Below are 17,462 nucleotides of genomic sequence, written 5' to 3' on the forward strand. Positions count from 1 at the left end.
CACCAAGGATATTTCTTCACCTAAAAATCCCTCCGTTTACACCTTTTTTAGGTGTTAACTCTAAACAACAACAGATTATATGTGTGCCATACAACCATAAGTTTAAACAAATCTGCACTCTAGAGTAGCATTAAAACAGTAATAAAATCTGTCTAAATTTCTAAAGTTCCTTATACAAGCAAAGTGTAGGATCGATCCATCTGAAGCTGTGTTGCTGAAAATGATCTGGGGAAGCACCTCCAAACACATTTCTCCAACAAATAAAGTTACATCATTAAGTTTAACTGTAAAAAGTTTCTATAGATTGTTCGTGTGTTGTATTGTTTCATGCAACACGTTAAATTTTCTGTCAGTCTGTCCTGCTGTGTAGAACTTAGCTCCTATTTATTTTTCTCCAACACTTGCTCTGCTTTGATATGGGTCAAATTCTGCTATCTATAGTTTATCGCTTTCATCAAGGTTGTCCAATGATTGTTTATGAATGTGTTCAAAGTGCCACACGATGGGAACACCTATGATAAGGGTAATCTGATTGAAACGACACATACGTTGAGCTGGTTTTCTAAGAGGGCGCCACAGTGTAGTTCTTTCAATTCTACCGTTTCACTTTATATGAGATACTTCTCAGAGCTTTTTCATCTATTGTCATTCAGTCTTAGTCCCTTTAACAGGTTTGAGGGGATTTTTGAGTTAAATGTTTCTATATTCTAATTATCATAATATCCTCTGCAAATATTAACTTGTTAAATATTTCTTCTATAAATTTCTAAAGAGTAACACATTTGATCCTATAAATGCAACAGCTCCAGGGTTTGTGTTTACTTCTAGGGGGTGACTCATGACAGGGAGACTCGAGTAAGCCCCTCACATGAGATATTCCACGTACATGACAAGTTCTCCGCAAATGTGGACTTTTTCCTGTTGACCCTCATTTTTTTTCCCTCTCTTCTTACTCATAATCTTCATAAATCCTTTTGATGTCAATTGTATTTGCAGCGGAGTGGATCTGTTGGAGGTCCTTTTGGGAACAGGGTGTAAAGCAGAGGCATCCGATCAAAGAAATTAGCTTCGAAATAGGGTGTTCCTAAAGTGAGTGAGGGGAGTTTGGGCCTGAAAACCATAGAAGATGATCCCTTTGGTGAAGTGGAGGGTGCCATGTAGAATAATCTGTGTATTTTTTAACTGGAAGTAGAAGAGGGCATACAAATCCAGGAGTTAGGCTTGAAACGAAATCCGGGGGTCAGGCATTTGGTTGAGGTCCAGGTAACAGAAGCTGATGAGAAGTACGACGGGTGCAAGACGACGCAGGGGAATCCAAAGACGAGAACTAGGTTGAGGTCTTGGCAAAGTTGAACGCTGGACTTTTACCCACCGAGGGCTTTTAATAATCCGGCGCCAACAGTCTGTGAAGTTTGGGCATTCAAAGACCGAGAAACAGGTGCAGATGATTGGCTGGATTGCTGCCGCAGGCAGAGGCTCACAGGTGCATGGAGTGATCTTGATTGTCATGCTGCTGGTGGAGGGTGAGGGATCAGGCAAACAGCCAGGTCACAATCATAACAGTGAACTAGATTTGAAGTCCATCATTATCCCAGTAAATGAGGAGACCCAGTTTGGTGAGTAGGTTTCTTCCCTAACGGGGTTGATAGGAGCAAACGAAAACTGGTCGAAATGATGGTGGGGCCAACAGGTCAACGGCAAATATTATAACATGATAAAACCTCACAGAATCTCTCCTTTTAAACCTCTTAATGTCTATACCATCTAAAGAAATAGCTCTTCCACATTGTAAATGGTACACTCTGTGTTACCTCCCCCGCTGCCAGCAAAAGCCCAACAATTGATAGAGTTTAGGCATGATGGGTGATTTAATCAACAAACAATAGAAAGGGTATGGTGTTCCTAATCTGTATTTTCTAGTTTCCCATGGAGAGCATTAGGGATTCCTGGAAATGAAGTGCTGTGTGGATTTTCTTGTTCAGCACAATACATGATCTGGACTTTGCTCTCTTAATTTACACAGGTCATTACTGGATGAATTTATTTATATAATAAAAGACTAGGTCAACACTTTAACTTTTGTAATGAAAACTTTTAAAACTGAAGAGTTTCAACAGTTATCTAGAATTTTTATTATTGTTTTTCTAACTATAGGAAGTTCTGAGCAAACTCCTCATGGTTCACTATCCTTTAGGACTTTGGTCCTTGTAGCAGTTTATGAACAACCACAACACAGCCCTTATGCAAAAAGTCATAATCTCATTATTGTTTAACTGCAATAAAAAACACAACTATCCATGGAAATTGCAGTGAAATGATCCATTACTGTTTAACTTTTACTTGGGAAAGATTTACTTTTTAGAAGAGCTTCTTAAAGGATGGGTTGTCTTAACATTTTTCTTTATTGTTATAGTTTCTCTAAAACAGGTGTAGTAAAAGGTTTGTCTAAATAATGAACGATTTGAACCACAAATATTGCATTGAACCTAAGGTAAATCAGAGATTATCCTGTTTTACAGTGTTGCATGTAACTATGTAACCTCCCACATTTCCATGAAGGAATCTTAAAACGTGAGTTCAGAGTTACAGTTCGGAGCACTTTTACACATAACACAGAGTTGTGCAGAAAACTCTGTCTTGTATAAATTAGTACTTACAAAGGACTTCGCTGCCTTCCACTTTTTTTCTTAAAAATGAAGGAATTCGGCCAGGATAAGGACAATCAAACGATCAGGGACTATGACACCATGACTTCTTTTCTTGGATCCTTTGGACCCTTTCAGAGGAGGATTTTTTTGGCGTTGGCCATCAGCATCCTACCGAATGGATTTACTGGAATCTATATAGTATTCGTAGGCGCCACGCCAACTCATGAATGCCATGTCCCCGAGAACAACAGCATCAGCAACATTTGGAGAAATGTGACCATTCCACTGGAAACAGTCGACGGTGTCACAAAGCGCAGCTCTTGCTGGAGGCTTAACCTGGAAACGGTCAGGAACTACTCTCAGCAGAACTTTATCCCGAATGTCGACGTGAACGTGAGTGAAATTCCCCATGAGAGGTGTCTGGATGGATGGACATACAGCAAGGAAGACTACCAGTCAACTATTGTTTCAGATGTAAGCCTATTTTATTCAAAACTATGCAGCAAATGATTGCATTTTGCTGTCCTCTTATGCCTTTATTCTGTATGATCTGGTCAGTAAGGGTGGAGGTGTTTCACGTGACCTGGCAAGTAACAAAGCTTTTTAAATGAGCCAATTATATTGCTGAGTATTGCAATTCATTTAGATTGAGTTAACAATGTTAAGGGGAAATAACGTCTTGCACACACACTTTAGTTTCACTTAGGCCTAACTTTCAAACCTCGTTCAGATTTAATAACTGAAGGCTTTTCCAATAACTGCATGTTTTAAAATGAGGGTGCTCAAGTCAAGCCATCTAGAGCTACCATCCTGTAACTTTTAGACGCATCCCTTCTCTAACACACTTGGATGATCTGGCTGAATTACCTTTTCAGCATGTCATTTAGTTCTGCAGAGACATTCCTTGGATTCAGATTTGTTGCAGAAGAAATGTGTAAATACTTGCAAAGCAGAAGCTCTCAAGGGCTGGAGTGGACACCTCTGGTTTAAAAGTGTCCACAATATTTCAGTGGGTCCAAAATGTAAGATAATACTAAGTATGGTTCTAATGGTGCAACTGGCTTCTCTCCAGAAACAACCCACCCAGTCCACACACATAGATGTTCATAATTTATGTAAATTGAACATAATGAAACAAGAAAAAGTATTGAATAATTAAATAAATTAGCTGCAAAAGGGCATGGAAAGTAATTAGAATCTAATTCAGCCATTTTTAGTTAAAATCAGTTTCAGCTAGATTAGTCCAAACTGGTGCTCCATAAAAAGGCGTCTCATAACCAAGGAGTCAGACAACAAACCAATGACCTTCACAACCTTACTATTGGAAAACATACTGATGGCTTTGGTTCAGTTTAGGGCTGAACAATATAGAAAAAAAGTACATCAATAAAATGGAGATCATATTGATTGATATCCATAATTATCAAAAAAATCAAAACATATAGTTTAAATGCAGCCCTGGCAATTTTATGCTGTTGCTTGATTACCTTCTTTTTTTTTTTTTTTTGATAAACAACACACAAACGCTGAATTCAAAATGAGTCCTTTACTTACCCAACTTTTTACCGAAACTGCAAGTTTTTGAAAAAGAAAAAAGAATGTGTCCTCTCTGAACTCTTTGAAGGGGGCGGAGCTTGGTAACGGAGTATTCCTCTGTCTGCATTTGTGATTGGTTGGGAGGATGTAATGACTATAGTATTAACCTAAATGATGGGCTAGAATGCAAAAGAAGGGATAACTGTTCTTCAGTTGTACTTTTTATTGACTCTTTTTTTTTATTGCACCACACGTCTTTAATTATCATCCAGCCCTTGTTCAGTTACTGAAGTTTTCCAGTTAGTATGGTAGGGGCCATTATCAGGAAGCAGAAAAAACAGAATTACACCATAAGCTGTCCCCGACCAGGTACTTTCCGCAAGATTTCAGACAGAAGTAAAAGGAATTATCAGATCTTCTAAATGTGACAACAGCACCCCACACTGTTAGTTCTGTACCTGCGGTAAAAGGTACAAAACTTAATGTAACTAAAGTTTATCTTTAATGTTAATGGCTTGATTTTATTTTTGCCATATGAGGTTCATAGCAGGTTAAAAGTTGACTTCAGGTACGAGTCGGGCTAAAAGCCCGACTCGTACCTGAAGTTAATGTTATATAGTTTAAAATTGTGGCAATGTTGAAACATTCTAGTTGTTAGAAAGTAGAAACCATTGTTATTTGTTAGAAATGAACTTTTTTGGACCATATTGCGCGCCGGATGATTACGCCCACTGTAAATTAAAGTGTCTACGTGTGTCTAAGTTCACACATAAGGTGCACCGGATTATGAGGCACATTAAATATTCTTCCCAAGTGTGTAATATCACTCCACACCTCCACGTACACACATACTACCTCAGAGGAAGAGCTATCCGTCTCTGTCGGAAGGACAGAGTAGCTGGACGACACTGCCCTGTTTCTAACGTAAGGCCAAAATAAACGTAACTTTTATATTGAATTAATTTACCTGGTTTAGTGTTGCTAGCATGTACTGCAGGCTCGGACTGCCTTACATGAATGCATTTCTAGTTTAGAAATTACAGTCAGACAGTCTTGTAGACAGCTCAATGGTCCGATCAGGTAGTAACACAGTGTACCGTAATACTCCGAATATCCATTGACCGAAGCATCTTAGTTTGCTAACCAAAGTCGTACTTACACATTTTGACAGATCTTTGAGCGCGTTGCACCGAATAAAATCAGTCAATAACTGGATTATATGGCACACTATCAATTTTTGAGAAAATTTTGGTATTTTAAGTGTGCCTTATAGTTTGAAAAACACGGTATATGTTGTGAATTTTAAAAGAGATTCTGGGTAATCTTCAGAACAGAAGCTTTATTCCACTAAAACAGAAAACGATAAAAGTTAAATTTAAAAAATTTCTTTCTTCAAGGGGGTGGCGCTACTGAAAACATTTGAGAACCACTGCTCTAGAGTGATGCATGCGACCAACTTCTCCAAACTGGAGTCATCTTGAAGCTGTCATCACCAACAAAAGCTTTTGTAAAAAGCATTAAATCAATTTCAGTAACTGTTTGACTTAATTTCTGGACCTCTATGGTTTATTTTTTTCTGCATAAGTGGACTGGATGGGTTAGTTTCTTACATCCTGTGAGAATTGCATGTCAGTTGCACTTTCAGAAACAAAATTACATGGTTACAAATTGGTGATGTGGCTAGTAATTATTGAACATGGTATAAATATTTTGTTTCAATATACACATAAATTTAGATCGGAAAAATAAATAAATAAATAAAACACCACATTCAAATGATGAGAATATATGACTGAAATACAATGAAATTATCATTCAACTAAATCTAAAATCCTTTCCACGTCTGTTAAAGTATCCATCAAATGTTGCATTTTATCCACAGAAGGCTTAAAAGTCTATTACCTAAAGGCCATATACAGTAAAAGAGTAACAATTATTGTCATACTAATGAAGCACTTTGTGATAAAACATTTTTTGTGAAAATCCTGCTTTTACAGTGGGACTTGGTATGTGATGAAGCATATAAAGCTCCACTGACCACCTCTATTCATTATGTTGGAGTGCTAATTGGAACTATGGTATCAGGTCAGATGTCTGACAGGTATGTATGTACCTTATGTTTAGGATTTCCTGTTAAACTAACGATCTAATTTTCCTCTTAGGGGTATATAAAACACTGACCAACCAACTTGTCTTCCACAGGTTTGGAAGAAAGCCGATTCTCTTTATCATGATGGCCCTTCAAACCATAGCAATAACAGCACAGATCTTCTCACCCAGCTGGGAAATCTTTACTTTTATTTTTGCTCTTGTGGGCGCTGGAGGGTACTCCAACTACACAATAGCATTTGTTCTGGGTATGCTCTTCAAGCCAAAACACAAAGAAAACAAAAACAGCACCTAATATAGCTTAAATGTTAGGAATGTCTCGCTGAAAACAACTCAGGCAGAAATTCATACCCATGCCACACTTTCTTCCAACATTTTAAAGAGATCTTGATCAATAGTTTTTAGGCTTTCTAAATGTCAGTCAGAAGTCTTTCTTTTGACTTTGACAGCTTTTTCTTTCTTTTTTCTTTCTTTTTTTTTTTGGTTCAGCCTTTGTAACTGATCATAACAGCACATCATGCAGTGTTGGCTCCACCAAACACTCTAGTGCCAAATGCATTCGCCCATCACACCAAATCATTGAATTTAGATGATACAATCAATTAGACAACAACGGATGTATGAACTTACAGCACCTTTGCATGCAGAGTGCTTCTCACAACATTTGTAAAATTGCTCCCTCTCAGGAGCTCGGTGAGTTAGAGAGTCATAATATGAAAGGTTGACACCTGTGAAATAAGTCCAATGTTGACATCTCAAGTCTATTAAATATTCCACAGTCAACTGTTAGTGGTGTTATAACAAAGTGGAAGTGATTGGGAATGAGAACAACAAAGCTTTCTCCAGATTCAGTTGCTACACATTGTCAAACGTCGTCATCTTCAGATTAGGTTAAGAACAATGTTCGTCGTCTGCTATTTGCGAATTACGTGGCTCTATTGGGTTCATTAGGGCGTGATCTACAGCTCTCACTGGAGTGGTTTCCAGCCGAGTGTGAAAAGGCCGGGATGAGGATCAGTGTCTCCAAATCCAAGACCATGGTCTTGAGCCGGAAAAGGGTAGAGTGCCTTCTCCGGGTTGGGGAGGATGTGCTGCCCCTAATGGAGGAGTTCAAGTATCTTGGGGTCTTGTTCACGAATGAGGGGAAGATGGAGTGGGAGATCGACAGGCGGATTGGTGCAGCGTCTGCTGTGAAGCGGGCGCTGTACCGATCCGTTGTGGTGAAGAGAGAGCTGAGCCACAAGGCAAAGCTCTCGATTTACCAATCGATCTACATTCCTACCCTCATCTATGGTCATTAGCTTTGGGTCATGACCAAAAGAACGAGATCCCGGATACAAGCGGCTGAAATGAGTTTTCTCCGTAGTGTGTCTGGGCTCTCCCTTAGAGATAGGGTGAGGAGCTCAGTCATCCGGGGAGGACTCGGAGTAGAGCCGCTGCTCCTCCACGTCGAGAGGAGCCAGTTGAGGTGGCTCGGGCATCTGGTCAGGATGCCTCCTGGACGCCTCCCTGGTGAGGTGATCCGGGCACGTCCCAACGGGAGGAGACCCAGAGGAAGACCCAGGACACGCTGGAGGGACTATGTCTCCCGGCTGGCCTGGGAACGCCTTGGGATTCCCCCGGAGGAGCTGGCCCAAGTGGCCGGGGAGAGGGACGTCTGGGCCTTCCTACTGAAGCTGCTACCCCCGCGACCCGACCCCGGAATAAGCGGAAGAAGATGGATGGATGGATGGATGGATGGATGGATGGACAATGTTCGGAGAGTTTCATTGAGTGGTTTCTGTGGTTAAGCAGCTGTTTCCAACATTTTATAAGGGATCATCTAAAACTTTCTCACACGAATCCAGCATTGTAAAACATACCATGAAAAGTTTAGATTTTTAGGATTCTTAGGATTCTTAGTCCTATACACAAACAAATAAACACAAAAATGGCAATTATTTTCCCAGACTGCAGATTTTGTTTTTTTTAACAAGTTCTGCATATGAAACCCACAGGATCTGAAATTCTCAGCCCCAGGACCCGGGTTGTGTTCTGTTCCCTTGGAGTTTTCATGGGCTCAGCTGTAGGTTACATGGCCATGCCTGCTGTTGCCTACTTCATCCGCGATTGGAGAATGCTGCTGATTGCAATGGCTGTATCCGGACTTATCTACATTCCTCTGTGGTGGTAAGTATACTCAAGTATGTTAAAAAATAAAGATATGTACATCAAAAGTTACTGATCATATTCATATTATTTTATTTGTATCATATTCAATTCTTGATTGTGCTTGTTAAACACCGTCTTTTTGCCCTGTGATTTAAACTGCTGCATGTAGACATTTTAGTCGGGTTGCGGGGGTAGCAGCTTCAGTAGGGAGGCCCAGACGTCCCTCTCCCCAGCTCCTCCGGGGGAATCCCAAGGCGTTCCCAGGCCAGCCGGGAGACATAGTCCCTCCAGCGTGTCCTGGGTCTTCCCCTGGGCCTCCTCCCGGTGGGACGTGCCCAGAACACCTCACCAGGGAGGCGTCCAGGAGGCATCCTGACCAGATGCCCGAGCCACCTCAACTGGCTCCTCTCGACGTGGAGGAGCAGCGGCTCTACTCTGAGTCCTCCCCGGATGACTGAGCTCCTCACCCTATCTCTAAGGGAGAGCTCATCCACTATGGAGAAAACTCATTTTGGCCGCTTGTACCTGGGATCTCGTTCTTTTGGTCATGACCCAAAGCTCATGACCATAGATGAGGGTAGGAACGTAGATCGACTGGTAAATCGAGAGCTTCGCCTTTTGGCTCAGCTCTCTCTTCACCACAATGGATCGGTACAGCGCCCGCTTCACAGCAGACGCTGCACCAATCCGCCTGTCGATCTCCAGCTCCACCTTCCCCTCATTTGTGAACAAGACCCCAAGATACTTGAACTCCTCCACTAGGGGCAGCACATCCTCCCCAACCCGGAGAAGGCACTCTACCCTTTTCCGCATCAAGACCATTGTCTCAGATTTGGAGGCACAGATTTTCATCCCGGCCGTTTCGCACTCGGCTGCGAACTGCTCCAGTGAGAGCTGTAGATCACGCCCTGATGAAGCCAATAGGACCACGTCATCCGCGAATAGCAGAGACGCAATCCTAACGCCACCAAAATGGATCCCCTCAACTTTCATAAAAGTTATGAACAGAATCGGTGACAAAGGGCAAACTTGGCGGAGTCCAACTCTCACTGGAAACGAGTCCGACTTACTGCCGGCAATGCGGACCAGAGTCTGACACCGGTCATACAGAGACATCATTTGTATATTATTAAAAACAAATTGGGCTTAATGTGATTCCCTGTAGTACACCACAATTTCCAAAGATGAAGATGAGAATTTTCCACAATAACATTCACGTGTTTTTTGTCTTCTGCATAACTTTAACTTATCTGCAGATGCTGTCTGTCTGTTCAGGTTGCTCTCAGAGTCTCCTCGCTGGCTGCTTTCTCAGGGGAGAGTAGAAGAAGCTGAAGCCATTCTTAGAAAAGCTGCAAAATTAAATAGCATAGAAGTCCCTCAGGACATTTTTAGCCCCGCTGAGGTAAGTTTATCAAAAAACACATAATTTATAATAGATAAGAATATCATCAAGCGCTTTATCAAAATTGCATCAAATTTGCAGCCATCCAAAATATTCACGTCTTCTTCTTTCAATGCATTTTCCTTATTTTTATTTTACACCGCATTGACCATTCCCTCTAATTTTACATAGATTGAAGATGCTTTGTCGAAGAGTGATGAAAAAACAAATCCCTTGGTCATCCTGAAAAGCTGTAATATAGCATCTATAACATTGTTATGTGCCAGTCTGTGGTATGTCTCGAGCTCCCTTGCATTACATAAACCCTTAAATTATGACACATTTATTCATTGCATTGTTCAAGCTTCAGCATCCAGCTTAACATTTTGTGCTGTGGCACCAACTAAAAGTTTTATGTATGTCTTTGCAGGATGATCATCACCATTAGCTACTATGCTTTGCTCCTCAACACTTCAAACCTTCACGGTGACCCCTACTTAAACTGCTTCCTGTCTGCTGTGACAGAAGTACCAGCATATATTATTGCCTTGCTGCTGCTGCGGTTCTGCTCCAGGCATCTGTGTCAGTCCTCCACTCTTTTCCTCGGAGGCATCATGATTCTCTGTGTACGGCTCATACCCATAGGTAAGGCTAAAAGCCTCTTCGGCACACTTGAAAAATGTTGAATACTGTCAGATTTGTAATAGAAGATTTAAAGCCAACCCAAATATAACAAGGTTGTCAATGTATTCTCATCTGACTAATCTGCCGTTTTATTTCTTTAGAATCATTTAAACACCACAGGACAAACCAAAGAGTTTGTGCCTTTTCAGGAACCAGATCATAATTAAACCCAGTTTTTTGTCTGTTCTTTTGCTGCATTATAAAAGTTGATGTTTGTTACCAAATATTGAATGTAAACGTTCACTTTTGTTTTTTTTTTCATTTCTCCAGATTTACCCATTGTGGCTGTGCTTCTTGAGATGTTTGGAAAGTTTGGAGTGACCGCAGCATTCTGTGTGGTTTATTCCGTCACATCAGAGCTCTTTCCCACTGTTATAAGAAATACTGCAATGGGTTGCTGCTCCATGGCCGCCCGCATTGCTACAATCATCTCTCCTTTCATCATTTATCTAGGTAATTACGTTTTGCATTTCACAAAAATCAGCTGATCAGATGAGTACTGTCTCAAATTCCCATTTTCTGGAAAATATTTAACATGTTTGTGTTTTGTGAATTGAAATTTTACTAGATATTTTTCCTTTTTTTGCGTAATAATTACATATTGGACAATATTGTCTATTCAAGGTTCAAGGTTACTTTAAATCTTTTTGTTCTGCAGTGGCTCAAGACACACACATACACACAAAAAGATTCAACATAATCAGAAACCATCCGTATGATGTAGGGCTCAAAATGCTCAAGGATCTACACATCAAAACATTTATGGTATTATAAGTAAAACACAGACAAGACCAACGGATTTAGAAAATAATATATAATCATTACATACAGAGCCTTTCAAAGGCACTTATGCACATCACACTTTTTAGATTGTTTTTGTTTAAAATTACTTCTGTTCTCAATGTGCTACTTTGCATTGGACTATTATGTTATATCCCAATGAAAAGACATTGTACTTAATTGTAATAAATATGTACTTGTAATATAATAAATAAATATCAATCTTTTTTCAAGGCACCGTGTACAAACAAAATGTAAAAGAAAACTAACAAGAATCCATTACGCTAAACTTTTATGTTGGTGTGATCTGCATTATGTATTATTTATTTTTATTTTTTGTTTTGTTTTGCTTAAGCAACACAACTCCATAAAAGTATATAACTTAATAGACAGAAGTTACATTATTTCCCTCAATACAGAATGTAAATTTAGATTCAATTTGTTATGACAGAACAAACCACAAAAAATCCTTGTTTTACATAGATTTTTTTTATTTTCTTGCATGTGAGGAAAAGCTTACTAGTTGGAAAGGAATAATCCTTCATTGTCCCACACTGAGGAAATTCAGCTGTACCAGCAGAAAATAAAGGAAAATGTCCAGAATCGAAGAACAAAATACAGTACAGTTCAGTTCTTAAAAATGGTACAGCCAGATTATATGAAATTTAGGCGACAAGGTCTAGCAGTTATTTTCTTTTTGCTAGAGTTTTCTTGTCTCCCTCCACCTGTTTGGGTCAGGGGGGCTTCCTAGGACAGAGATGGCCTTCCTGATGGGGCTTATCTAATCGCTCCCTCTCAGCTGTAGATAAGTTACTGCTCCAACAGACAAACTCTTTTGAGCACCGTCGGCACTCAGTCTGCTCTGTTCTCAGTCTGCTCTGATCCCGCCTGTAAAGAGTATCAGTGTTATGACTCCAGTCCAGTTTATTGTTCTGGTGAATAGCCAGCTACTAACAAGAGTCCAATATCTCAATGTCTGTTTCCTGAATGTTCACCAGTGTCAGTGAGGTGAGTCTGGGCCTTCCCACGTGGATCAGGAGGTGGTTCTGATGGCACCAGTCCACAAAGTCTTGAAAAATGCTTGAAAGAAATTTTTATAAAAGCTTATGCAAGAAAAAAAAGTTGTTGTATTATTCATTACGAATGTAAAAACATTTATTTAATCATACCATTTTTTTCAAAGTTTGGAAGAACAAAGTTATATTTATTTTCAGTTAATATGGGGTTCCTAAGGAAAAGAATCAATCTGGAAACGTATGTCAAACTGCCCCGCTTAGTGGAATGATGTGGTAATTACAGCAAACTTCAAAATGCTCGCTTCTTCTCCTTCTCCTTCTTCTCAATATAAGAGTAAGACTAAGAATATGTTACTTATTGTGGATCCGGACAGTTTCTGAAATAAAAAAAAATTTTGAACAACTATAGAATAATAAAAAAATATGTTTTAATGATATTTATCACAAATTAAGCAGACGTGTTACCTTACTTAAGGCAAAATGTAATAAGAAAAATAACTAAACGTTTTATTTGCCTCTCTCAAAGCATATTCATCTTTTTTTTTATTTTAAGGGAAATACTACAAGGCGCTCCCGTACATTGTGATGGGTGTTTTAGCCATTTCTGGTGGGATTATATGCTTCTTGCTGCCAGAGACATATGGAAGAGCGTTGCCAGAGACAATCCCTCAAATGCAGCAGATCTGCGGGTGAGTCTACAACTGTGTTTGTCTCAAATGAAAGCTGCTTAAATATTGTCAGTTAGTATAGGACCAAATATATTACAGACTTAGACTTAGACAACCTTTATTGTCATTTGTATGCACAGAGTGCATACAAAACCAAATTCTGTTGCAAACAGCTTACGACAATGTAATGAGATTGCAATTGAAATAAAATAACATAAGCAGTGATAAGAATATAACAGTGCAGGAGAAAGACAGTTTTTTGTTTTTTTTAAAAAAGTGTTCAGAAGAATGTTCAGCCATGTTTATCGTGCAAAGGTAATGGTGCAAAAATAAAGGCATTAATTTGAAATGTTCAATGTTGGCAGTGCAAAATATGTGTTAACAGTGTAACATTTACACTGTTAAATTTCCAACACATTGCTCACAAGTTTTAAAATCTTAATGAAGAAGACAGCTTGTGTTTTCTAATTGTTGCTGTTGTCTTCTTTCAAACAGGAGAAGAAGAGGGAAGGAAGCTGAAACTGTGGAGAAACAGTTTATTTCCCAAGCTAAAGAAACCAAATTGTAGTTAGCTATAAATTGTGACATGGTCTCTTTAGTTTGACTTTAGTCTCTGTTGGTGTCTGTGGATGTAGTTGCACATTTTTTGTTGTCTTATATATTTTTAAAGTGGCACATCATTATGAAAGCTGAAAGAGAAATTATAGTTTGTCTTGTCCCTGTTCTCTCCACCACTGCTGAATCTTTTATTTACTTATTTCCTCAACAGTTAAATATCAGACATGTATTTTTTTCTTTTGACCGACAGTGTGACTGTTCCAGTAATTTTCTTTACCTGACCTCACATGCTAAATGAAGAATGCACTTCCAGGTATTGTCACAGGGCTCACAGGTCATGTGTTTGCAGCAACAGAAAGAAAAAAAATCCATAATCCAGCTGTAAACTGTTTGGGTAAGAAGTTGGCTTTGTGATAAATTATGTAACACAGGGAGACTAGGGCTCCAACCAGAAATGTCTTCCTCGCGATGTCCCTTAACGGTGCTAAGGAGCTAAAACGAATCCCGCTATCCTCTCCGTAACATGACGTATAAACACAGCCCACCTCACGGAAATTAACGAAAATGTCTGGAGACAAGAGAGTGTGCACTTGTGAGTAGCACCAGTTACCCTTTCACATATTACAAGACTTGTTGATCATCCATGTGGATAAGAGGCCTTTGCCCATCTCCGCCTTTGTTGTGTACAGAAAAGGAGATCCGATAGATAGTTTAACAAAGTAACGGCAAAGTTTTAAATTGAAGGTAGCAATGAAATTACCAGCTGTGATTAGATATAATGTAAATGTAAATAAATGTTATAAATACATATATTAACCTTGAAAATTAAACTCTGTATGCTGTACATATTGTTTATTTTGCATATAGTGTGAATACACCATTTTCTGTTAAAGACAAAACCTATCCATAAAATTAAAACAATTACAATAAATATAACAAAATCGTCGCCTGTATGTCAACTCCGTTCACAAAGACAATAACAAGCAACTGGACCAGTTGCTGTGAGAACTAGAAAGTCTGTATAAGTTAACGAGCCGTCACATGTTTTGGTTTGTGTAACGGAGAACTTCAGCCGTTCGCTACATTTGTCTAACTTGTGTGTTTAGTAGTTCTTGTATCATTCACGTGTGTTTTTCTGCGCGCAATGATGTATATGAGTCCGACATTGGCACTGCAGTCCGAAGCTCCTTTCCTCCCCACGATAGAGTTTTATTGTTGACTTCATGAATGGTCAAGGAAGAGGAGCTATGAGCTATAATTAGACAATTTTGGATGCAGCTTAGACTTCTACATACTGACTTTGGGGATATTAAAATTATTTAAAGCCAGTTAAATGGAAGAATCAGACTGTGTACTTAAAACATCCTGGACGTTACTACCTTTAAAAAAAGCATAAACTTCTTTGTTAAACTGTTTGGCCAATGGATGGTTCATCCTTGGCATTTTGGTGCTTTTTTATTATTCAGGAATTTGAGAGGAGAGTTGAAAAGGAAAGCTTTATTGAATTTAGGTCTAGCTCTCATCAATGACAAACAAATGGTCTGAGTAGTAATTCAATTTATTTTTAAAAGAAAAAAAAAATTCACATGCCGATGCAAGCTAAATGGTCACAATCCAATGGGAGTCCTTTTTTGGTAATTTGAAATAGAAATGTAGCTTTTGTTTCCTGATGTTTGGTAAGTTTCAGAGTTTTTAAAATTGACAATTTTTTTAACTGCCTCCCATCTCCTCTGAACTCATGGTTCTGACGACCGAAATGATCAGTTATTGACTGAAAATATTCAAAATTGCATACAAGAAAGATTGTTTTAGCTGCCGAACTAAATCAAGTAAAGATTGTTTATTTAAAATTTATCAGATAAACATTTACAAATTGATGTTATGATGCAACCCAGCAACAAAAGGTAGAATCAGGCATAATAAGAATAAACACATTTTCCAGTTTCAGGTGTCTAGGTTATTTTACCGATGCTCTTTTAATTACAACATAAACTTTGTTAAAATACATTCTTATCCATATTTATAGTATTTCAATTTGTCTAAAATTGCATATACAACTACTTTTAGTTAATGCGCCGATCATGAGATAGCAGCAAGGTGAAAATGCTTCCAGTGTGAATCTTGATGTGTGTAAAATATGCAACAACAGGCATCTCTGCTGGGTTGAGGGAGGAAACAGTGTGAAGCCATGAAATTTTCTAATTGGACGAAACATTGTGAAGACAAGAAGTCAACATCAACTAATTAATAGCAACAATTTTTTAACACGTACGGCTGGACAAGGTCCCAATATGCAAATTGATAGATTCGGTCCTTATTCAGAAATTCTTGTTGTGTTCTGGTCACTGTGAAAATAGTTTTCAGTTTATTTAACTTTTAGTCAGACACAGTGGTGGCTGGTGATAAAAAAAATTATAAGAGGTGCAATAGAGGTTGACGATTACCGCACCACAAAGACTCTACATAAATTCGTCCATGCTGTTGCGGTCCTGCTGCTACATCCTGCAGCTGGATTTTTAAGTCTGGTCGGTCCGGTCCAAGTTCTATTTTCTGCTTTTTTCCCCCCAGCAAAAGCATAAAGAGATTTCATAAGTATATAAATGACATAATTTAATTTTTGCTGTGCCATTGTTTCTTGTATTGGTGTTGTGGTCTGACTCCGCTTGCATTCATATTCTTGAGTCACATTTGTACCTGCAGCCAGGGGTGCGACTTTTATTGAAAGTATGATGAATTAATCTGAATGGATGAAGAACGACACCAAAAGCGCTGATTGGTCGCAGGTGCAGAGAGTTGCATCCCAAAATGTTTAAGTAACCAATTAGAGACCAGCACGAAGTCACATGCAAGCCAAAGATACATTCTCGTTCATCTTTCTGGCAGCCCTCAGCTTTGAAACAATAACATTAGGAGACCTACACAAAAAGATGAATAATAAATAAACCCAAAATGGAAGGGGAACTCTCTAAAATCAGAAGTCAGACACATTTTATGAGAGAACTTATAATTACTTCTGTCTGAGAGCCCCCTATTGACAACTTGGCACTGGTCAGACGCCTGTTTTCCAATAGGCCCTCAGACAGGCAGCTCACATGTCTATGTCTGTAACTCAAACCCTCGAGGGACAGTGTCCTGCAACTTTTAGACGTGTCCCTTGCCCTACACACCTAAAGCAAATGGTTGAACTACCTCACTAGCATTCAGTCAATCTCTGCAGAGCTCTGCTGATAAGCTCATATATAGGAGTCAGGTGTGCTGAAGCAGAGATGCATCTAAAAGTTGATGCACAGCGGCCATCGAGGACTGGAATTTGAGATAACTGGCTTAAAGTATTGTGCAAACACTGTGCAATATCTAACCCCCTGAAAGCAAAATTTCTAAAACACATTTTGCTTTATTGTTTCATTTACAAAAACTGGTCCGGATTTTGAATTGCAGATCGGAAAAATGTTACAGGACTCTACCTTGGAATTGTAATCCAAGCTTGTAACCTGGGGGGTTCTTACTATCCCCAGCGTGAGAATTCGTTGTTGCTAAGATGTGTGTAAAAGGTAGTCGACTGATAGCTGCAGTAATTAACATAGTGGTTATTGTTGAAGATTGCAATTCATATAATTACTATGATTTCATTGCATTTATTGCTGCAGTGTTTCAACTGAAAAAAATTGTAATGTGGCTTTGGCTATTAAACCTAGTTAAGATGGTCAATGACAGTCAAATTGGCTTGTTTTTGTTTATCATTCAGACTGCAGATATAGGCCGGTTTAGGCAAATAGCTATTTTCTTCTCCTGTCTTTCCTAATGTGACAAAGAGAAATGGGTCTCTGTGTTTTACCTCATTAATGCCTCGGTGAAGAAGGAAGTCATGGATTACTAATTAACTGTTTCAGGACATTTTGATCAATATTAAGAGTACTTAATACATTTACCC

General features: G+C 39.0%; 1 protein-coding gene across 2 annotated transcripts; it reads left to right on the forward strand.

Moving 5' to 3' along the window:
• The first annotated feature begins 1,579 nt into the window (after positions 1-1,579).
• On the forward strand, positions 1,580-14,453 carry LOC105937879 (solute carrier family 22 member 4). 2 transcript variants are annotated; one of them, XM_036134041.1, is made up of 10 exons: positions 1,580-1,616; positions 6,182-6,285; positions 6,387-6,541; positions 8,291-8,462; positions 9,720-9,846; positions 10,018-10,118; positions 10,256-10,470; positions 10,780-10,962; positions 12,859-12,994; positions 13,469-14,453. In XM_036134041.1, exons 1-10 carry the CDS (start codon positions 1,599-1,601, stop codon positions 13,539-13,541), a joined length of 1,284 nt encoding a protein of 427 aa, XP_035989934.1. In that variant the 5' UTR covers positions 1,580-1,598; the 3' UTR covers positions 13,542-14,453. The 2 variants fall into 2 exon arrangements, with proteins under 2 accessions (XP_035989934.1, XP_035989933.1); XM_036134040.1 differs by lacking the exon at positions 1,580-1,616 and adding an exon at positions 2,370-3,122.
• The last annotated feature ends 3,009 nt before the right edge of the window (positions 14,454-17,462 follow it).

This window comes from Fundulus heteroclitus, unplaced genomic scaffold, assembly GCF_011125445.2.
Source record: "Fundulus heteroclitus isolate FHET01 unplaced genomic scaffold, MU-UCD_Fhet_4.1 scaffold_72, whole genome shotgun sequence".
Taxonomy (NCBI): domain Eukaryota; kingdom Metazoa; phylum Chordata; class Actinopteri; order Cyprinodontiformes; family Fundulidae; genus Fundulus; species Fundulus heteroclitus.